A 23,611-nucleotide genomic window follows, 5' to 3' on the forward strand; every position below is an offset into this window, starting at 1 on the left:
TATTATTACTAATAAATTAAATTTTCCTTGTACTTTATTTTTGTACCAAAAGCCCGCATAGTGAAAGTATTTTTTACACGTGTATTCTTAACCTAAATTTTCAGTTGTAAAAAACACTTGTGAGTACTCAAAGGCGTAACAAGTTTTAGCCTTATTCCAATATAGATGCTCTTTAGACTCTGTCTTTGCAGAAACTGGTGTTGAAGTCATGCGACCCATTAAAACTTTTTTTTTTTCTTTTCCCTTTTCTTTTTAATGACAAAAATCTTATGAAATTCACTTTGTTTTCTCCTCTTCATTTTAAAGGGTGTGAAAATCATGATTCATGATTAACGCCATACAGATGAAAGTTAGCAGGAAGCGGCACTATGCGGCAAGTTTAGAAGCAAAGTGAGCAAAGGAAACAACTCCTGTAAATAGTAGTCAATTACAATATGCTTACATATAACTTGGAAACAGAATTAGATAAATCTAAGGGATCATAAGAATGTTGAGCCTTGGGACTGAGCTGGTGAACCATCTCCTTGGAGTACCCATGAAAAGCAATCATTGTGTCAAGCTCTCTTATATTTCTGTTTTCTGCTGAACCACTTATAAAGCAATCCATAATTAGTTCATTGGCCTCCATAGCATGGATATCAACCATTTTTAGCCAATTCAGTTGGGATATTTACATCACCTATCAATATAGTGCAATAGTAGTATTGGTCATTCAAAAATATGATAAAAAATTATTGTTAAGTTGGATAATATAATGGTTTACATATGGTTTTATTTTAATTTTTTTTCATAAAATGTCAATCAGAAACACACGCAAATATACACACATATGTATGTATATACACACATGCATAAAATGACAATGTATCCTGTACAATTTTGTGGATTAAAACCCAGATCATATAAAAAAGCACTCTTGGACATCATCCCAGATTTCTCTCAAGACTTCAGAGACTGAGAAGAACTAAGGAAGCTTCTAATGTTCTTCATGAAATGCCCTAGTTAGACAGGGAGCACCCTGAAATATTAAAAAAAGAATTATAGAAAAGAAAAAGATGGACTTAGCTGTGGAAACAAGATTAACATAGAATCACACCAAAAAATCTGAACAAGCCTCAGGCCAGTATTCAAAATGACTAGCATTTTAACAGTTCGATGCAGATTAGCTTGATTCAGATCAGAGAAAAGATCTCTAGAGATTAATTGGTTTCAACTTCAGAATGCAAAGAAGGCTGGTGAATAGTGAAAATCTTGCACATTTTCCATCTTTTTGAGTAGAAGTCCCCAAAATTTTGAAGTCAGAGGGAAAAACAAACTACATACCTAATGTCAAGAGCTAGACCGATCCTTATTTCCATTTGTTGATTCTATACCCTGATTCCTTTCTTCACCTGCAAGAAGAGAACAACCAAATTTTAATCAGAACAAACCGCATTCTGCATAATGCCATAGCAATCTGACCAGGAGTATGCAAGAAATGTAGGAACAGGATACATTTCATCCCAAAATATGAGGGAATATAAGCATAAATTACGTTAGTTTTGTCTACCTAAAAGGCAAGCACATTTACCACACATTTTTAAATCTAAGACCTGCCACCCATATTGATCCACAAGGCCAAGCACTTCCTGCATTAAAGTTATTGCTTAGGGAGGCCAACTATGGATCATCCACCCTTGTAAGGAAAAACTCTTCAAACTCCCACTTGCCATCAAGGTTGTGAACCGTAAACAAAATCTACTACATATACTATCATTAGTTTCATTTTTATAAGTGATCATCTATAATTGATTGAAATCTCCATTGCCAAGCCTGGCTGGCATGAAGAAAATTCTAGACTTGTTTGCTGGGACCAAGAGTATATTAGCATGCAAGGACAACATGCAAGACTTTTGTAGGATAACTGCAAAAATAAATAAATATTAACCCAGAAACCAAGAATGTTCATCCTGTTCTTAAGTTAATGGCTCGTTTAATATTATAAGCACTCAACTCATGCATTTATGAGCACCCTAAGAGTTATGTAGTTGTGCCCAAATTTAAAATAAATAAATAAATAAACAAATCACAAGCCTCTTGACCTCAATTAATCATTCAATGAAAGGCTTGGACTGAGTAGTTTGATATATCTTGCTGAAACTATATTTCACCAGGTTTTACTGAGTAGGCAAAGTAAATGTTCCCCATCTTCTCATGCCAGGTTGTGCAAGTCATCTAACAGTTAAGGACCATGCTCAAAACTTTTCCATACAAGTTTCAAGATGACATTCACATTTGAATTGACAAAATAAGGACTGGAGTGGGAGCATGAGAAAAGAGAGTATGACCAGCATGCAATATAGAGTAACCAGGCCTTGAAATTAGCACCCCATGATTTATGAAAAAATAATTGCAGAGAGATTATACTCAAGATAAATTTTATGATTCTGTGAACAGTTCAAATTAGCAACAGATCATGATCCAAATAGAGATAACACGTATGTACCACAATCAAAAAGTAACCTACTGCCTGAAATATTCAGCAAAGTAATTTAACATTGCTCCTTTAAAAACTAAAAACTAAGACTGGTATTTGCTTACATCAGAATATGCAATTTTCGTTGCCAAATCATGCTTGCACACTGGGCAGAATGTACCCGACTTATTCAACCATGAGTCCATGCAGATTGAATGAAATCCTGCAATAAGAATTCAAGTTGATAACTATATCTCTCTAGATGTCTAGATATATGATGTTATATAAAATGCACTTAATTTTGATGGAGTAACTACTATATTGTTAACGATCTCCACTAAAAAATAAAAGCACATGGCAGCTTAAGATACAATCATGTGATAAACATAAACCAGTGTCCATGTGCGTGTCAGTAAGGGCATAATATTTCTGTCCAGCTGAACTTTTGTAAATACATGGTAATGGTAGTTCAATGACATCATAAGAGCAATGGTTTATTCCTTTTTCATTGGAAAGCTTCTTCTAGTTCTTTCTTCTTGGACCTAGTGTGGTACTCTTATATTTGTAACAACTAGTGAGAGCTCCAGCTGTCAACATACAAGCTCAATAAGTAAAACTATGCATCACTTCTGCTCCATAACCTAACTTTTTAGATTGTAACAGTCTCAAGAGCATCATGACCTGCCAAGGTAGCCTATGAACTTTATAGATACCCCAGATATGCAGGGAACAGAACTACATGAAAACATCTACAAGCACCCCATTGTAGTGCAAGACAGGGACTGTAACCCTATTGTAATTGCCTATAATATTAAACATGTGAGAAAAGTCCTACCATGTCGGCAGGGGAGAACTTTAAGAATTTCCCCATCTTTGTAATCCTCAAGGCAAATGGCACAAGTGTCTTCAGTGAGGCAATCCCTCGGATGAGCAGAGCTGAACGTGAAGCAGGGTAGAGCTTCCACCATCTCAGCATCTACTCTTTGAGAGCGAAAATGTGTTCCTTGTGAAGACGACCAATGTCTGGGTGCAAAGTAGACAAACACCGCGATTGCACATATGACAACAAACGAGATAAAAGATATTGTCAACACCGTCCAGGATGATTCATAATGATTTGGATATAGACAGCATCTGAATTCACCCTCTTCAGCATACCCCTTCAAGATTTCACCAGCAAACTTAGAAACAAAACTCGCATGCACTGTAATGTTGTTCGGGTGTATCATCACTGCAAACAAAAGGGGGCAGCAAGACATTATAATACGCGAAACACTACAATTTCTCCATTTATTTCAATTGAAATAGCTGCACATCCATAAACTATTACTTGTCCCAAAAATTCAAGTCTTACATGGGAAGAAGAGCGGACAGGATTCAAACTCATGACCACTTGTTCTCATACCATGATAAACTACCACTTGACCCAAAACCTTAAACTTTTAGAAAATACTAAATTTAATCATTTAACCATTATTCTAACACTCTGTTTAAACCTCCATTTAATTTGTGCAATATATCGGGTCCATTTGATTAAAAGAGCGTTTTTAAAACCCAAAACTCTGTTTTGCAACCATAACTCCTCATAGTTTTTCCAACAGTTTATACAAACGCACCCATCATCCAGACAATTATAGAGAGTTATATGTTGTGTATTTACCAATCAAAAAGCGGAATCCAACGATTGAAGCAATAAACATAGATATTTAAAGGGGACAAGCTGACTCACTGTAAACCAAGCTTCCATCGTTTTGATCATTGTAAACAATTGCGGCGCGAAAGCCAGCATTCTGTGCATTCCGGATTTTATCTTCAAAAGAACATCCACCCCTAATTATCAAAGCCAATCTCGTTTGCTCAGTTCCTTTGTTTTGAAGCGAAGAGCAAGCCTCCAAAGGATCTGCTACATACAGTGCTCCACATGTACCAGACCTATTGACAGCAACAGCTAAAAAAAAAAAAAAAAAAATTTGGATATGAATTAAGAGAGCGCTCTCTGAATTGAAGCGAAAAAGTGGAAATTAGGTTACGAGTAAAGTAAAGAAAAAGGTTTTGCATTTACTTTATGAGTCATGACTCAGAATCATGGAATTGAATTTTTTTTTAGGTTTTCTCAGCAACCAAACAGGGACAAGAAAGAAAGAAAGAAAGAAAGAAAAAGAAGTTACCAGATTTGGCGGGAAGGTCGGGGAAGGACGTGGAAAACGAATCGATCGAAACAGTAGCAGAGGTGCGTGGGATTGCGTATGGAACGAACACGAAGAAGAATCCGATTAACGCTTCCCACATCTCTCCGGCCCTCTCGCTATCTCTGTTTCTTTCGTTTTGATGGTCCAGAATTTACAATGACAACAATTACAGTACACAACTTCTGTTTTTTTTTTTTTTTTTCTCATTCAAAAAAAATTTACACTAAAAAAAAAAACAATAAATAATAAATAGATAAAATGGATGATGTTAGAAATTAGGACATTGTTAGTTTGGAAAAGGTGGGGTCGGCAAACATTGTTTGACTGAGATTGATATCAGGAGCAGGTATTGCACCAATTATTACGAGTGGGCCGTGGCTGTGATTTAAAATTGTAAAAAAATTAAAATTAAAATTTTACCCAATGAATATAAAAAATTAAAAAGTAAGATTAATAGAAAAAATGATGTGAGAGGAAGAAGGTTAATTGCACTGGATCTCAATTTGTTTGACTATGTTGGAGTAGTTTTTTTTTTTTTTTTTTTATATATAGAGTTGAAAACACAATCGATAAATGTGTGAGAAAAAAAATGAGAAGAAAATGGAAATTAACTAAATTTTACCAAAAAAAAGGAGAAAAAAAAAGGAGAAGATAACTTTTGAGATGAAGTAGGAGAAATTTGTATCATTAAATTATGCATGAAGAATTACATTATTTACAAGCTGTTTAGTTTTTGTACTAGTACCTATTCATGAGACTTTATCAAGAAAAGCCAAGAAAGGACTAACTTGTCAAAACCAATATGTAACTACCAAGTGTGCGATTGGATTGGGCGTTTTGCCCAATCCGCGTGTTCTATGTTTTTTAGTGGGTTTTATGGAGGTTTTGAGCAAAATAACCTCCTTCAGCCTTTCTATTTTGTAAGTTAGACAACGTTTGAAACAATTTTGGAAAATAGCATCTCGAGTTTCAAAAAATCGAGATCCACTTAAAAAACTCGACCTTCAAACACTCGCGTTCTGAGTGGAAAAATGCCACATAAATCTCGAGTCTTTAAGACTCGAGTTTTATGCAAAAAAATTCACCTATAGTGGCGTTTTTAAGCCTTACAGTGACGTTTTAAATCCCTACAGCGGCGTTTTCCTGCAAAAAATTTTTGTAAGTACCAGGTTTAGGGTGCCCTATAGTAGCGTTTTTAATCCCTATAGTGACGTTTTAAAGCCATATAGCGGTGTTTTTTGCAATTTATGGAAATCGAGTCTCTAAAACTCGATTTTCAGCGCAATTTTTTTTCTCCAAATCGAGACTTAAAAACTCGAGTTCCATCTGGAACTCGAGTTTTAGATACTCGAGATGTTATTTTTCAAAATTGTTTTGAAATATGACAATTAACTAAATTGTTTAATATTTATTGTTATTTTAAAAAAAAATTCGGTTTTATGGGTATTGTTCACTTTTTCACTAAACTCAGTAAAATATAGATTCTAACGCATTTTTGGGTCCTATAGCACTATTCACACTTTTAAAAATTATTTTGGTACAATATTTTTAGCAATAAGTTTTCAGTTTTCAGCAAATAAGCAGTATCCAAACATACTCTAAGTAACTATTTTGTAATTCATAACTAGGCAAGTCTTACTAAATCGCCACTTGTACCAAAAATTTTCAAAGGGGCCTAAGCACCCAATTGCAAAAATGGTATAAAAATATCTTGAAATTGTAAAATGATAAATATTTTTTTTTAAGAATAAAATATGGGTGAATTTTTGCATTTTTTTTTTCTCACCCCCAAAAAGGCCCCATAATATGAACAAAGTTTCTCTTCAAACAAGTTTGGAGAGAAACTTTTCAAACTTGTTATATATTTCTTTTTTGAGTGTAAATTTTAAAAATCTAATCAATGAATATCATGTTCCTTGTATTCTTAACATGCATATCAAATTTCGTCTAAATCAAATGTTATTTACTATTTTATCAATAAACTTATTTTTTATACACAATTTTAGTTCACAAAAATGTGAAATTTTAACATTTAGTTGATGACATAGCAATTAATCTTTGATCTTCTTGAAATTTTGCAAACATGAATAATATAATAAAAAACATGTAATCCAATAGTTACATTTTCAAAATTCACACTCAATATAAAGATATATGGAGAGTTTGTAGAGTTTCTCTCCAAACTAGTTTGAAGAAAAACTTTCTTCCCAAAATATTGAGCCAATACAAACTCAACTCAATTTTTTTTTTTTTTTTAAGAAACAAAAATCCAACTCAATAAATCATTTCAAAATATATATACACTAGCCTCTGAGCACGCGCGTGATGCTTTTCAATTTTTTGGTAAAAGTTAATAATTTGCATTCATTATAATTTAGAGCATTTATTATAATTAGGGATTACTACATTTTCCAATCACAAAAAAAACCTAAAGGTGTGATGATGAAAAAATTATTTCACCACACATAATACTAATCACACCCCTAGGTTTTTTTTTTTTTTTTTGTGATTGAAAAATGTAGTAATCTCTAATTATAATAAATGCTCTAAATTATAATTAATGCAAATTATTAACTTTTACCAAAAATTTGAAGAGCCTCTAAGCACGCATTCACTCCCGTGCTCAGAGGCTAGTTATTCTTTATTATTATGCTAAGACACAAACTTTTCACATTAAAAAAAAGGACAATATTAAATTTCATATAATAGGATATTTACAAAAAATGTTCATTAACAACTACTTGATAGATTGACTACCACTTCGCTCCCCTGAATTCATCCAATGTACCTACCATGTAATCTAACAAAATTGTTGATATATCACCCTAAAAAAATACAAAAAATAGAGAATAAGGCTTAAATGTAAGAAAAACAACAAACAAAAATAGTAGGAGGAAGACAAACTACCACTTAAAACACATACACTAAAATAATTAATCAAACCCAATAACCCCAAAAAAAAAACATAGACAAAAATATATATATCATTCCCACTCTTTAAAAAAGAGTCATTAATTAAAGAAAATATTAAACAATTATCAAACTGACCAAATAAAAGAAAAGATTAAAAAGGAAAGTGTGGTCCTATTTTGTATGCAGTATTTTCGTGGGAGTTAAAAGATTTTTTTTTTCTTTCAAACTCTAAATTACAGAAAAGAGTAAGGTTTTTTGTTTTTTTGGTTTTTTTGGTTTTTTTGGTTTTTTTGGTTTTTTGGTTTTTTGGTTTTTTTTTCTTTCTAAACTCTAAGTTAGCGTTCAACTAAATATTTTGTTGAAAAAAAAAATCAAAAAGTAATTTCAGTTCAAATAGAACTCATATTTTTTCTTTGAAATATTCACGTTTAGAAATATGAGTTCCAATAGAAAATTCATGTTTAAAAATATGAACTCATATTTAAAAATTTTAGTCCAAATAGATATCAAATAGTTCTCATATTTTTATATTCACGCTTTTAATATGAGTTCTAATATAAGTTCAAAACATTTTCATGCTAATATGAGTTATATGATTTCAAAAGGTGAATATAAGTCATTATATTTGAACAAAACAATAGGAATATAAGAAAACGTGACGTGAAAGTGTTTTTTTTTTTTTTTAAAGATAAGATAATGATATGGAAAAGATAATGATAACAAAATAAGGAAACCAAATACAGGAAAACAAATACTAAATGAAAACTCATAAAAGCAAACATAATAAAGAGAATTCAATGCGCATGGGGCGTTCTAAATAGAGGTCATAAAAGATACTTACATTTTTTTGGCTGACTACACTTCAAGTCCAAAGTCCAAATAGTTCGTTGGAGATGGAGGACAGAACACACGAAAATCTTGAAGATCAACACCTTAGAGCAAGTTCCTTGAAGTTATACCAAAATCTTAAAGATAGGCACCCTAGTGCTCGTTCCTTGAAGAAATATGTGAAAGAAATTAATGGTGAGGTTGAAATATAAGGGCTATTTTACACAAATATTTGATTTGTTTCTAGAAAATAAGAAGTTGTTCATGAATTAGAAAATCAAAATAGAAAAGACCAAAGTATATTGACACACACATACCGTTGAGCAGGAGCAAATTTGAGTAGAGCAAATAGAAAAAATAATGATAATGGTGAAAAGAAGATTAACAGAATTGAGAGAATTGGAGAACTGAAGAAGAAGCAATTTGAGTTTGAAAATCAATGTAAGTGTATCAGAAGTGTGGTCCTATTTTGTAGATAATGTTTTACGTGGGAGTTTTCATTTAGAAAACTGATCCAACCAAATACAGGAAATTTAGAAAAATGATCCAACCAAATTGTGGTGATACGATTAGCAATTTGAAAACCAACAGGAGAATAGTAGTGTCTAAATTTAAGGGATATGGATGAAAAGTTATAATGATAGTTTTATTTATTTATTTGATAGGAATGATAGTTTTATTGTATAAAAAATAAAGAAGAACTTTTATAATTAAAAAATATTAATAATTGTTATAAAAAATAATAAATAAAGAAGAATTGATTTGAAAAAAAAAAAAAAAAAACCGTTAAGGGAGTGATCATTAAGGGAAACGTGAATTCAAAAGAGAGAGAAAAAAAAAAAGAATAAAAGAGTGAAAAAAAATAATAATATAACTGTGGGGCCAGAGAATTCATGGCCCAGGCCCACTCTACATTAGGGCCCAAGGCCTAAGCCGAGGAGAGCAATTGCCGAGGACGACCTCATGCTCAGCACCTCACAAAATGCCTGAAGAAAGGGGCAAACTCAGTATAGGGGCAGGACAAGAGAGAAAGCTGCCAAAATCGTAATACAGAACCCTGTATCTGACAAGCCCATACTCTAAATCATGCCATTTAACTTTTCCAACGACCCCTAACCACTCTAGGTATGGGTTGATAGGACGGGTCTGCACCCCAGAAAGTAAAACTTACACGTGGACCCTAAAGGGGGGAAGGAACACTAGTATAAAAGGGAAAGAAAGCGAAAGGGAAAGGGGGCCCCCGGGAGGAGGAAAAATCCTGCAAAGGAGAGAAAAGGGAAGGGTACAATGCTCCTCGGACGCTGTCCGAGGACTTAAAACCCTGCAACCCGCACTAGTGGAAGGCTTAGCTAGTCAAGCCAAGTCCACCCATAAAGAAACTTCCATAGAAACCCCGATCAAACCGCTAACCTGTGACTAAGGTCCTGCCTTTCAAGCCCACTCTCTACAAATCATATTGTTAGGGCCCTTTACTTACGAACTCAACGTCATTCTTGGGCCGTTAAATAATCGTGTCCTTACAATAACCAACTTAGGGGAAATTAGACATGGGTTTAAAAAAAATGAAATAGATAATGGAAAAAAAGAAAAAGAAAATTAAAGGATAAACCTTAATAACAGGGTAGATAACTTTTTTTGATAGAAACGTGGGGTTTTTTTTTTTTTTTTTTTCATTAGGTTTTCTATTTTTAATTTTTAAAAAGAAGTTAAGAAAATAGTTTAAATAAATTGTAATATATATCTATTTATTTTTTTTTTTTTTTTTTTTTTTTGGGATAAACTTGAGGATGTTTTTTTTTAAAAAAAATATTGATTTGAAGATAACTTTTTTGAAAAGGAAAAAAAAAAAAATAATAACAAATGTATAGTTGCTTTGAAATTGAATGAGTGGGTTAGTGGGAGAGTGATCCTATTTTGTAGGAAATGTTTTAGATGAGAGTTGAAGATATATTTTTACTTTGTTATCCTCAAGTTTTGCCCCTACTTAAACGTAGGCTGTAGGGGTATTTTGGAACATACAAAAATCCGGTCCAAACAGGTGCAACCCCTTAAATAGTAGTATAGATATATATTATGAGTGTATGCCAAATTATTATGGACAATTTTTCTAACAACTTGCAAAAGAGATGTTGTGGGGGCCGGCCCAAAAATGATGGGCTATTCCAAACTCAGGCCCGTCCGAGGAGCGTACTATCCGAGGAAGAGCCTCGTATGCAGCATTACCCAATCCCAGCAGCTCCAAGGAAACCCGTCCGAGAAGTAATTCTTCCTCGGACATCACGAAGCCCAGACGAGAAACTCTGCTCAGCCATTTCAGCTCACCTTCCCCAACATATAAAACGAATTAAATTCAAAATATCTCACGGAAGGCTACCACCACATTAATTGCGCCCCAACCACCCTCTTGGCCGCATTAATGAGGAAAAGACTCCTAAACAGTACCGCCTTGGCCTCTGCAACTCACAAAGGGTCTGATGAGGGCGTCTGATGGGACAGGTGCTCGAGTGGATGCTTGGATGACTAACAGGTGTAAGGCTGGGATGAAAAGAAGAAAAATATATAATGTAGTGAAGTCCCTCAAAGAAGGGACGGCAGAATTGTAAGAGGGACAAAAGAAATAAAATCAGACTTGAGGAATCCTTCTTTGCGTTCTTATTTCCTTTCTGCAAACAGTACACTACATGCATTAGACTTGCTAGTTTCACTGAGGCCAAGTTCTTTAACCCATTTTCTACAAGTATTTATTGTGGGTTGTGCTTTGGGCCAAGGCCTGATCAACAGAAGTTGGGCCAGGAAAATCGTGCAACCACAATTGGCGCCGTCTGTGGGAAGAACTAGGGCATCAGCTAGTGCAACGGTCAAGCATGTCAGAACTAGACCCACACCAAGAGGATCCTCACCAAGCTAACTCCCAACGGACACGACATGCCGAGTCCCAGAGGCAAAATAACCCAACTGGCCCAGGTGAAAGGGGGAATCGTGAAGGGAGTGTGCATACCACCCGGACGAGCCAAAGTCACACTCAGATAGGAAGTCACGTGTCTCAGAGGCGAAATAGTCACCAGGCCATGCAGCGAGAGATAGATGACCTAAAAAGGAAGTTACGACGTGCGCAGCGAAGACGATCTCCCTCTGACTCAGGCGAGTCTTCTAGTCCAGAAGTCGTGAGTTACAGACGAAGGTCAAGGACCCCACCAAGCGAAACCTTTTCTTACGAAAAGGAACCACGCCTTGTACGAAAGTATGAGCGCCCGTCCAGCAAAGGTTCGGGGAGCGACGCCATGAAGAAGGCATTGGATCAGGTTTCAAGATCACCCTTCACGAATAGAATCGAAGGGGCTAAGATGCCAAGACGCTTCAACCAACCGGCGTTCGCCATTTATCACGGCAAAGCAGACCCGGTGGAGCACGTGAGTCAGTTTAATCAAAAGATGGCAATTTACTCGCAAAACGAGGCCCTGATGTGCAAAATCTTCCCCTCTAGCTTGGGATCGATGGCGATGAGATGGTTCAACAGCCTGAAGACAAACTCCGTGGGCTCCTACAAGCAGCTCACTCAAGCTTTTTGCTCTCGTTTCATTACAAACACTAGAGTCCCTCGACCTCTCAGTTCGCTGCTGTCCTTGTCCATGCACGAAGGAGAAACCCTGAAAGCGTATTCGGATAGGTATTGGGAGGTGTATAACGATTTAGATGACAACCATGATAACATTGCTATCAGCACGTTCACAAGCGGCCTCCCCACTGGGCATGGCTTAAGGAAATCCCTCACCGGGAAACCAGCTACTGACGTCCAACAGCTGATGGATAGGATCGACAAGTACAAAAGAGTGGAGGAGGATCAGCTGCAAGGGAAGGGTAAGGAGAAGGTCGTCCCCTTTAAGGCAAATGATTTCAGAATGGAACGTCACAATCTTGGTCAGCCGAGGAGAGATTTTCCGCGACAGGCTGGGCAGACCACCCCGCAAACAGTGAATGCCGTATTCAGAGAGCCAGTACAACAGGTACTGGAGAAAGTAAGGGATGAACCCTATTTCAGATGGTCGGGAAAGATGGCTGGAAACCCTGCCAACCGTAATCAGAACCTGTACTGCCAATATCATCAGGACCACGGGCATACTACTGAGGACTGCAGGAGTCTGTGGAATCATCTAGATCAATTGGTCCGAGAAGGAAGGTTACGTCACCTGTTGCACCCATCAAGCGGCCATCCCGGCCAAGCAGCACAAGAACCTCGAAGGGACGTGTCTTTAAGACCCCCCACTGGGACGATACATGTCATCCTCGCTGCACCAGGAAGAACTGGGCCGCCCATCCCCAGGGTATTAGCCGTGGATCATTTCCCCTACATGGGTAGGCAAAGAGAGCCCAAGAGGTTAAAAAAGGGAAGCTCTTTGATACTGGGATTCTCGGACGAGGATAAAGAAGGAACAATTCAACCTCACGATGATGCCTTGATGGTCACCTTGCGGATTGGGGGTTTTGATGTAAAAAGGGTGTTAGTAGATTCGGGAAGTGCGGTGGAGATAATGTACCCCGACCTATACAAGGGGCTAAACTTGACGCCAGAAGATTTAACAGCTTATGATTCCCCCCTCCTCAGCTTTGAGGGGAAGCTTGTCACGCCGAAGGGGCTAATCCGACTGCCCGTACAGACTGGGGTGGAAGTGGTGGAGGTGAATTTTATCGTGGTCGACGCTTATTCACCCTACACTGCGATAGTTGCAAGGCCATGGATCCACAGCCTAGAGGCCGTGACCTCCACACTTCACCAGAAAGTAAAATACCCATCCCAAGGACGAGTAGAAGAGATCCGAGGAGATCAGGCCGTGGCCAGGAAGTGTGTGGTGGCCGCCATTTTACATCGGCCCTCGGTCGAGACCTCGAACTCAAAAAGCTTATAGCAACCAGCCTCCTCGGTGAAGCATAACGAGGGGCTGGCCGAGGAGATAAGGTGTGAAGGCCTAGATAAGATTGCTGTCAGCGATGACCCGGAGAAGTTCTTTCAGGTCGGCTCTGAATTGCCCTCTCAAGAAAAGGAGGAACTGGTCAGATTTCTCAGAGAAAACGTCGATGTATTCGCTTGGGACGCCTACGATGCCCCGGGAGTCGATCCCAGCCTTATTTGTCACCACTTGAACGTCAACCCCTCTTCCACTCCGAGGAAGCAGCCACCCCGACGCCCTTCAAAGGAGCACGCTAGTGCCGTGAGAGACGAGGTGGCAAAATTAAAAAGGGCAGGGGCTATCAAAGAGGTCTTTTATCCCGAATGGTTGGCAAATACAGTGGTGGTAAGGAAGAAGACGGGGAAGTGGAGGGTCTGCGTAGACTTCACGGACCTGAACAAGGCGTGCCCCAAGGACCCATTCCCCCTACCCAAAATTGACCGATTGGTGGACGCAACCGTGGGGCACCCTCGAATGAGTTTCCTGGACGCCTTCCAGGGCTATCATCAGATACCCCTTGCGCTGGAGGACCAAGAGAAAACGGCTTTCATGACGCCCATCGGAAATTATCATTATAAGGTGATGCCTTTCGGGCTAAAGAACGCGGGTTCGACATACCAAAGGATGATGACTCGGATGTTCGAGCCACAACTGGGCAAAATCATTGAGGTGTATATAGACGATATGGTCGTGAAGAGCAAAAGGGTGTCCGAACACGTAAAAGACCTTGAAACCATCTTCGTTATCTTGAGGGAGCACCGCTTGCGGCTAAATGCCTCCAAATGCTCATTCGAGGTCGGGTCTGGGAAATTCCTAGGGTACATGGTCACTCATAGAGGAATAGAAGTAAGTCCTGACCAAATCAAAGCCATTAACAGTCTGCAGACTCCTCGGAACCCGAAGGAAGTGCAGAAGCTCACTGGCATGATTGCGGCATTAAGCCGGTTCATATCACGATCGGCGGATCGATGTCGACCTTTTTACCTCCTGATAAACAAGTGGAAAGAGTTTAAATGGTCGGAGGATTGCGTTCAGGCTTTCCAGCAGCTTAAGGACTACTTGTCCCGACCACCCATCATGTCCAGTCCGGAGGCAGACGAGGTGCTGTTTGCCTACATCGCCGTAGCTCCCCACGCCGTAAGCCTGGTATTAATACGGGATGATAATGGGGTGCAGCGACCGGTGTACTATGTGAGCAAGTCACTACATGAAGCCGAGGTGCGATACCTACCCTTAGAGAAGGCAATTTTGGCGATAGTGCATGCAACCCGGAAGCTTCCTCATTACTTTCAGGCGCACACGGTCATCGTCCTGACTCAGCTTCCACTTCGAGCCGTGCTTCGAAGTGCTGACTACACAGGAAGGATCGCCATGTGGAGTGCTCTTCTGGGGGCTTTTGATATTAAATATATGCCCAGACCCTCCATCAAAGGACAGGTCCTCGCGGACTTGGTAGCAGAATTCGCTGAGCCCTCTATAGAAACGGTGACCGAGAATAAAGACCTGTGCGGAAAACTAGTCGGCGCGATTTCGGTCGGGGAAACCATGCATTGGAAGGTCTACGTGGATGGTGCGGCCAACCAGAAAGGATAAGGAGTTGGGATAGTTTTAATATCGCCAGACGGCGCTGTCATTGAAAAGTCATTAAGGCTCGGATTCTCGGCTACGAACAATGAAGCCGAATACGAAGCCTTACTTCAAGGAATGGCAATGGTTCAAAGGTTGGGTGGAAGAATAATAGAAGCTTTCTCGGACTCCAGATTAGTGGTCGGACAAGTGATGGGAGAACTGGAAGCTCGAGATACTAGGATGCAAGAGTATCTGAGACAAGTCAAACGGCTACAGGAGAGCTTTGAATCCTTCAGTTTAACGCACATCTCCAGGAGCGTAAACACTCATGCAGACTCGCTGGCCACTCTTGCCACGTCCTCGGCACGTAATTTGCCACGAGTAATCCTAGTCGAAGATCTAGTTAAGGCCAGTCCCATCAATGGAAACCCGACCCAAGTCCATCAGATAAGACAGAGCCCCAGTTGGATGGACCCCCTAAGGAATTTCCTCCAAAATGAGATCCTACCGGAGGAAAGACTAGAAGCCGAGAAGATACGTAGAAATGCTCCTCGTTTTTGGCTATCAGAGGACCGCAAGCTTTATCGGCGCTCATACTCTGGACCGTACCTGCTCTGCGTACATCCAGAAGAGTCCGAGTCTCTTCTTGAAGAGTTGCATGAGGGAGTATGTGGAAGTCACACCGGAGGAAGATCGCTGGCGCACAGGGCACTCACCCAAGGATACTGGTGGCCGAACATGCAGAGACAAGCCCAGGAATACGCTAAGAAGTGCGATCAGTGCCAAAGATTCGCCCCAAATATCCACCAACCCGGAGGGGTTCTCAACCCACTTTCCAGTCCATGGCCGTTCGCGCAATGGGGTCTTGATATTGTCGGACCTTTCCCCAAGGCTGCGGGGAACAAGCGATACATAATAGTCGGAACCGATTACTTCACTAAATGGGTGGAGGCTGAGCCTTTGGCCAACATCAGGGACGTGGACGCCCAGAAATTCATCTGGAAGAACATTATCACCCGCTTCGGAACTCCGAGAACACTCATTTCCGACAATGGTCTTCAGTTTGACAGCAAGAATTTTAGGGAGTATTGCCGTGAGTTTGGGATCATTAATCGATATTCCACTCCCGCATACCCCCAAGGAAATGGGCAAGTCGAGGCCGTGAACAAGGTCATAGTGAACGGGTTGAAGAAAAGACTGGATGAGTCAAAGGGGAGATGGGTAGAAGAACTGCCGCACGTCTTATGGACATATCGGACAACGCCGCGGCGTTCAACCGGTGAAACTCCCTTCTCAATGACTTACGGGGCAGAGGCTGTGCTTCCAATCGAGAACAACTTCCCCACGTTAAGGTCTAGTTCGTTTACCCCAGGTGATAACGATGAGTTGTTAGGAAGCAGTCTGGACCTAGCCGAGGAGAGAAGGGAAAAGGCCACGATTCACATGGCCTATTATCACCAGAAGCTAAGACAAGGGTATGATGCTAACGTCAAACTGCGGCCTCTGGGTCCAGGTGATCTCGTGATGAGGAAGATTCTTGGCAGCGCAAAGAACCCCTCTTGGGGCAAGTTGGGGCCCAATTGGGAGGGACCATACCGTGTCACATCCGTGGCCGGAATAGGCGCCTACTACCTGGAGGATTTGGATGAAAAAGCTGTACCTCGACCATGGAATGTAAATAACCTCAGGAGGTATTATTATTAATAAAAATGGCTTAGCATACGTTCTCTTTCATGACTATTTGCCGCTTGCCAGTCTACATTACAATTATTTATAAGTTTTAAACAGAACCCAAGTCCTGCATGGCTCCTCGGACCACAAACTTGGGGTAAATTAATACTTAAGCCGATTATTTATAAGTTTTAAACAGAACCCAAGTCCTGCATGGCTCCTCGGACCACAGACTTGGGGGAAATTGTTACTTAAGCCAACTATTTATAAGTTCTAAACAAAACCAAAGTCCTGCATGGCTCCTCGGACCACAGACTTTAGGGGAAGTTATTACTCATGACAGCTCATAGTTTTAAACAGAACCTAAGTCCTGCATGGCTCCTCAGACCACAGACTCTAGGGGAAGTTATTACTCATGACAAGTCATAGTTTTAAGCGGAACCTAAGCCCTGCCTGGCTCCTCGGACCACAGACTTTTGGGGAGATTATTACTTGTGATAGATTGGGAGATTGTTACTTAAAGGAAATCACTTTTAATACATGCACACCGTCTAGCACCATCGCGACCCTCGAAAGAGCAACCCAAAAATCCATTTTCATTTTGACCGTTTGCCTGTATCTACCTCGTTGCAAATGTTTAAAAAAAAAAAAAAAAAAAAAAAAAAAAAAACGCTATTGACATACATTCTTAGTAAGCAAAACGAACATTTTATATTAATATTCCGAGTACATTAAAAGGAGAGGTCCTTACAAAAGAATGAAAAAACAAAGACAACTCTCATAAAAAAAAAAAAAAAAAAAAAAAAAAAAAAAAAAAAAAAGGGGGGCTAATCCTTAGCGGGAGAATCTTCTTTCTGCTCGGGCTGAGGAGGAGGAACCTCAATGGTAGAGTCTGTGGCAGGATCCTTAGCCACATCAGACACAAGGACGGCATCAGGCACCGCCAGGTCTTGCTCCGAAGCGACTTGGGCTTCATCAGGACTAGCTCGGATCTCCGGAGGATAGAAGATGCTCTCGGGCAGCCTTAGGGCCGAATCCGCAGGAACTCCTGCAGCGTCGAGAGCATGAGCCCATGAAATGTCACAGTACTCCCTGCACACCTCAGGGATCTCCTCGGAAAGCCTGGCCTCAGTCTCTTCGGCCCCAAGCTGGCGAGCAGCATTCTTCTCAGCCTCTGTGGCCTCTCGGATCAGTTGGGCCTCCTCCCTTGCCAGCCTCAGCTCATCCTCTACCTTTTGCAGGGCAGTCCTGAGATCCTGCACTGCCTGCCTCTCGGTGTTAAGGTTAAGCTGAGCCGTGTACAGTTGTTTGCGCTGGTCCTCCGCCTGATCCTCGGCACTCTTCAAGCCAGCTTCTGCACTTTTACGTCGGTTCTCCGAATCCTTGAACTTAGCCGTGAGTTTAGTGTGATCATGCCTGAGGGACCCCAAGGCTTTCTCCACCTCTGTCCGAGCCTGGGTCTCAGCCTCAGCCAGGTTGCGGCTATTACGGCAAAACTCCTCAGCCACAAAGACCTGCTGAGTAATCTGCGGACAAAACAAGAGCGTCCTTAAAAGAAAAATATATAATCTAACAGGAGCAAGTAAATGGACAAAGCAGTAAAAGGATTACTTACCAGCGCGAGATCCCTTTTAAGGGATAGAAAGAGCTCGGACTGAGTGCACCGCCTGTAGGCCTCCATGTCCCGAGGAAGAAGTAGGGGCTGCTCTAAGGCCTCTGCCACGTACCCTGCCCGGCCACGATTATACTCTCAGACCGAAGCAGTGTAAGGAATGGCAAGCCCATCCAGCTCCAACTTTGGGTCCCATTGACGAGGGGCGGTGCGCACTTCAGCAAGGTTCCCCTCATCCCTACTGTCCGAGGAGGTGCCCCTTCTGCTCCTCGGCGCCCGTGCGGTTTTCTGCTGCTTGGCCGGCTGGACAGCCACCTCGCCCTCCTCAGGCGTGTCCACCGGCCTCTTCTTCTTCAGGTCCGGGATAACCTTAAGGCCAGGGTCCGAGACGCCCTAGGGGACCACAGGGGGAAGGGCTTTGACCTTTGATGGACTTGGTCCCTTCGATGGCTGAACCTTTGATGACTGACCTTTCCCCCGAGAGGTCATCAGCTCCTTTAGAGACTTTCCCTTTCCTGCCATGGGCTCTACCTCTTCGTCTGAAGTATCGTCCGAGCAGATAACGATTGAGGGAACACCAACCCCGGAATGTTGATCCTGCTCTGCTTCGGGATTAAAGGGCTCCACCGGGGGGTTTTGCTGAACTTCCTCCTCGAAGTAAAACTTGTCTATTTCTTCCTCAAGGGAAAGACGAGATGATTCAGCTCTTTCTTCAACCAAAACAGCAACACCAGGCTCATCTACCGGAGGTAGCTGCTCTGCCAAGTAAGGATTTCTAACACCTGGCAACACCACTGGTGGCAAATCGTGGTCAGCTAGGAGTCCGTCCAGGGACACGTCAATTCTAGCCAGCCTCGGACTGCCAGCCCTTATAGCGTGACCGACCGCCTGAAAAGCGCTGCTCAGAGGCTGGTAACCCAGAACCAAATGGGCCGCGCGCAACTGTCCGTCATGGGCGACGTAAATCTCCGACCTGAGAAGATAGTTCAGCGCTGGCACGTTCACAAATCTTATCCGAGGAGCAACGTGACTTTTGTCTGCAAACAAACCAAGAAAAGTGAGGTCAGATCATGAAATTTTCCAATTACAAAGAAAGCCAGAAAAAATAACCCCTCAACACTAAATCCTTTCCCCAAAAAGGATCAATCCTAAAAGCGCCGCACCTGGGTTTCCTGCCCGAGTTGGACAGTGAATACCGTCGAACCACTCCCCAGAAGCAATGAGGAAGTCATCCTTCACGGTCTTATTGGAAACTGGAAGACAAGAGATCAACCTAACGACCTCGTTCCGGGATTTAAGATAATACCCATCATCCCCGAGGCGGTGGCATTCGTACAAATAAGCCACATCATGCCAAGTGAGGCCTAGATTCATCCGCTCGTTTAGGACATCTACACAGCCTAGTATCTTGAACATATTTGGGGCACACTGATACGGCGTCAACCTATGGTTGAACAGGTATTCTCTTGTGATCCTGCGCATGGGAAGTGTCATCCCTCCCTCTATGAAAGCAATCATGGGGATAACGACTTCTCCCTCAACTCTATCGGTCAATATTCCTTCAAGAGGACAGTGCCGCAGCCCAACCCTCGGGGGAATGCGGTATTTAGCCCTAAAGGCTTCCATAGCGGCAGGAGTTTTTACTAATTTTTCGAATCTACCCATCTGAACTGAACTGAGGAAATGAAAGTAAAGACTGAAAAGAAAAGTAGAGTCCGAGGAAGGAATTGAAACGGAGAGAAAGGCGAAATGTACTGGTACCTTCACAAAACGCTCAAGGGGACGACTGGGAATCTCTCTTGGACGAAGCGCTTCACAAGAACGGCTACGGCGGCGTAACGGATGCAAGTGTTCGTATATCTCTGGGATTCGATGGAGTTCTCTGGAGCCTTTTGGGGTTTGAGAAATGCAGATGAAAAAAGAAACTGAACCCCGCTGACGTCTTATATAGCAGGGAGGAGAGAGAAAAGATCAGTACCGCCTAGAAATACGGGAAGAAACGATGGCCGTTCGATCCACGCCAAGCCGTTGGATGAAGGGAACATAACGCTTCCAGAAGTTAATGGCCACGTCTCGTAAATTGTAGCGCGTCAAAAGTAACGGCCCGCACGCGCGCCCCACGATCTCCTTATTTCCCTCCACTCACAAATATCAAAACCCCGTTTTTCTCCTCGGAGTGAGGTTAAAACCGCAGTTTTGAGGGGCTATTGTGGGGGCCGGCCCAAAAATGATGGGCTATTCTAAACTCAGGCCCGTCCGAGGAGCGTACTATCCGAGGAAGAGCCTCGTATGCAGCATTACCCAATCCCAGCAGCTCCAAGGAAACCCGTCCGAGAAGTAATTCTTCCTCGGACATCACGAAACCCAGACGAGAAACTCTGCTCAGCCATTTCAGCTCACCTTCCCCAACATATAAAACGAATTAAATTCAAAATATCTCACGGAAGGCTACCACCACATTAATTGCGCCCCAACCACCCTCTTGGCCACATTAATGAGGAAAAGACTCCTAAACAGTACCGCCTTGGCCTCTGCAACTCACAAATGGTCTGATGAGGGCGTCTGATGGGACAGGTGCTCGAGTGGATGCTTGGATGACTAACAGGTGTAAGGCTGGGATGAAAAGAAGAAAAATATATAATGTAGTGAAGTCCCTCAAAGAAGGGACGGCAGAATTGTAAGAGGGACAAAAGAAATAAAATCAGACTTGAGGAATCCTTCTTTGCGTTCTTATTTCCTTTCTGCAAACAGTACAATACATGCATTAGACTTGCTAGTTTCACTGAGGCCAAGTTCTTTAACCCATTCTCTACAAGTATTTATTGTGGGTTGTGCTTTGGGCCAAGGCCTGATCAACAGAAGTTGGGCCAGGAAAATCGTGCAACCACACATATCATATACTATTTTTTGAGTAAATATTAGAGAAAGTAGTTATATTTAGTTCTTACTCTAATTTTTTTTTTTTTCCTAAACAAAGTTCTATAGTAAGTGTGGGGGCCGGCCCAAAAATGATGGGCTATTCCAAACTCAGGCCCGTCCGAGGAGCGTACTATCCGAGGAAGAGCCTCGTATGCAGCATTACCCAATCCCAGCAGCTCCAAGGAAACCCGTCCGAGAAGTAATTCTTCCTCGGACATCACGAAGCCCAGACGAGAAACTCTGCTCAGCCATTTCAGCTCACCTTCCCCAACATATAAAACGAATTAAATTCAAAATATCTCACGGAAGGCTACCACCACATTAATTGCGCCCCAACCACCCTCTTGGCCACATTAATGAGGAAAAGACTCCTAAACAGTACCGCCTTGGCCTCTGCAACTCACAAATGGTCTGATGAGGGCGTCTGATGGGACAGGTGCTCGAGTGGATGCTTGGATGACTAACAGGTGTAAGGCTGGGATGAAAAGAAGAAAAATATATAATGTAGTGAAGTCCCTCAAAGAAGGGACGGCAGAATTGTAAGAGGGACAAAAGAAATAAAATCAGACTTGAGGAATCCTTCTTTGCGTTCTTATTTCCTTTCTGCAAACAGTACAATACATGCATTAGACTTGCTAGTTTCACTGAGGCCAAGTTCTTTAACCCATTCTCTACAAGTATTTATTGTGGGTTGTGCTTTGGGCCAAGGCCTGATCAACAGAAGTTGGGCCAGGAAAATCGTGCAACCACACATATCATATACTATTTTTTGAGTAAATATTAGAGAAAGTAGTTATATTTAGTTCTTACTCTAATTTTTTTTTTTTTTCCTAAACAAAGTTCTATAGTAAGTGTGGGGGCCGGCCCAAAAATGATGGGCTATTCCAAACTCAGGCCCGTCCGAGGAGCGTACTATCCGAGGAAGAGCCTCGTATGCAGCATTACCCAATCCCAGCAGCTCCAAGGAAACCCGTCCGAGAAGTAATTCTTCCTCGGACATCACGAAGCCCAGACGAGAAACTCTGCTCAGCCATTTCAGCTCACCTTCCCCAACATATAAAACGAATTAAATTCAAAATATCTCACGGAAGGCTACCACCACATTAATTGCGCCCCAACCACCCTCTTGGCCGCATTAATGAGGAAAAGACTCCTGAACAGTACCGCCTTGGCTCTGCAACTCACAAAGGGTCTGATGAGGGCGTCTGATGGGACAGGTGCTCGAGTGGATGCTTGGATGACTAACAGGTGTAAGGCTGGGATGAAAAGAAGAAAAATATATAATGTAGTGAAGTCCCTCAAAGAAGGGACGGCAGAATTGTAAGAGGGACAAAAGAAATAAAGTCAGACTTGAGGAATCCTTCTTTGCGTTCTTATTTCCTTTCTGCAAACAGTACACTACATGCATTAGACTTGCTAGTTTCACTGAGGCCAAGTTCTTTAACCCATTCTCTACAAGTATTTATTGTGGGTTGTGCTTTGGGCCAAGGCCTGATCAACAGAAGTTGGGCCAGGAAAATCGTGCAACCACAATTGGCGCCGTCTGTGGGAAGAACTAGGGCATCAGCTAGTGCAACGGTCAAGCATGTCAGAACTAGACCCGCACCAAGAGGATCCTCACCAAGCTAACTCCCAACGGACACGACATACCGAGTCCCAGAGGCAAAATAACCCAACTGGCCCAGGTGAAAGGGGGAATCGTGAAGGGAGTGTGCATACCACCCGGACGAGCCAGAGTCACACTCAGATAGGAAGTCACGTGTCTCAGAGGCGAAATAGTCACCAGGCCATGCAGCGAGAGATAGATGACCTAAAAAGGAAGTTACGACGTGCGCAGCGAAGACGATCTCCCTCTGACTCAGGCGAGTCTTCTAGTCCAGAAGACGTGAGTTACAGACGAAGGTCAAGGACCCCACCAAGCGAAACCTTTTCTTACGAAAAGGAACCACGCCTTGTACGAAATTATGAGCGCCCGTCCAGCAAAGGTTCGGGGAGCGACGCCATGTAGAAGGCGTTGGATCAGGTTTCAAGATCACCCTTCACGAATAGAATCGAAGGGGCTAAGATGCCAAGACGCTTCAACCAACCGGCGTTCTCCATTTATCACGGCAAAGCAGACCCGGTAGAGCACGTGAGTCAGTTTAATCAAAAGATGGCAATTTACTCGCAAAACGAGGCCCTGATGTGCAAAATCTTCCCCTCTAGCTTGGGATCGATGGCGATGAGATGGTTCAACAGCCTGAAGACAAACTCCGTGGGCTCCTACAAGCAGCTCACTCAAGCTTTTTGCTCTCGTTTCATTACAAACACTAGAGTCCCTCGACCTCTCAGTTCGCTGCTGTCCTTGTCCATGCACGAAGGAGAAACCCTGAAAGCGTATTCGGATAGGTATTGGGAGGTGTATAACGATTTAGATGACAACCATGATAACATTGCTATCAGCACGTTCACAAGCGGCCTCCCCACTGGGCATGGCTTAAGGAAATCCCTCACCGGGAAACCAGCTACT

At 41.8% G+C, this 23,611-nt stretch overlaps 1 protein-coding gene across 2 annotated transcripts; it reads right to left on the reverse strand.

The window, feature by feature from the left end:
• Positions 1-391: 391 nt before the first annotated feature.
• On the reverse strand, positions 392-4,851 carry LOC126690588 (receptor homology region, transmembrane domain- and RING domain-containing protein 1). 2 transcript variants are annotated; one of them, XM_050385805.1, is made up of 6 exons: positions 4,624-4,851; positions 4,185-4,403; positions 3,291-3,686; positions 2,581-2,678; positions 1,324-1,391; positions 392-679 (listed from the first exon to the last, which is right to left on the reverse strand). In XM_050385805.1, the coding sequence occupies exons 1-5, from the start codon at positions 4,742-4,744 to the stop codon at positions 1,368-1,370; spliced, it is 858 nt and encodes a 285-aa protein (XP_050241762.1). In that variant the 5' UTR covers positions 4,745-4,851; the 3' UTR covers positions 392-679; positions 1,324-1,367. The 2 variants fall into 2 exon arrangements, with proteins under 2 accessions (XP_050241762.1, XP_050241761.1); XM_050385804.1 differs by lacking the exon at positions 392-679 and adding an exon at positions 687-1,018.
• Between the last annotated feature and the right edge of the window lie 18,760 nt (positions 4,852-23,611).

The sequence above is a fragment of the Quercus robur genome, chromosome 6 (genome assembly GCF_932294415.1).
Source record: "Quercus robur chromosome 6, dhQueRobu3.1, whole genome shotgun sequence".
NCBI classification, from domain to species: Eukaryota; Viridiplantae; Streptophyta; class Magnoliopsida; order Fagales; family Fagaceae; genus Quercus; species Quercus robur.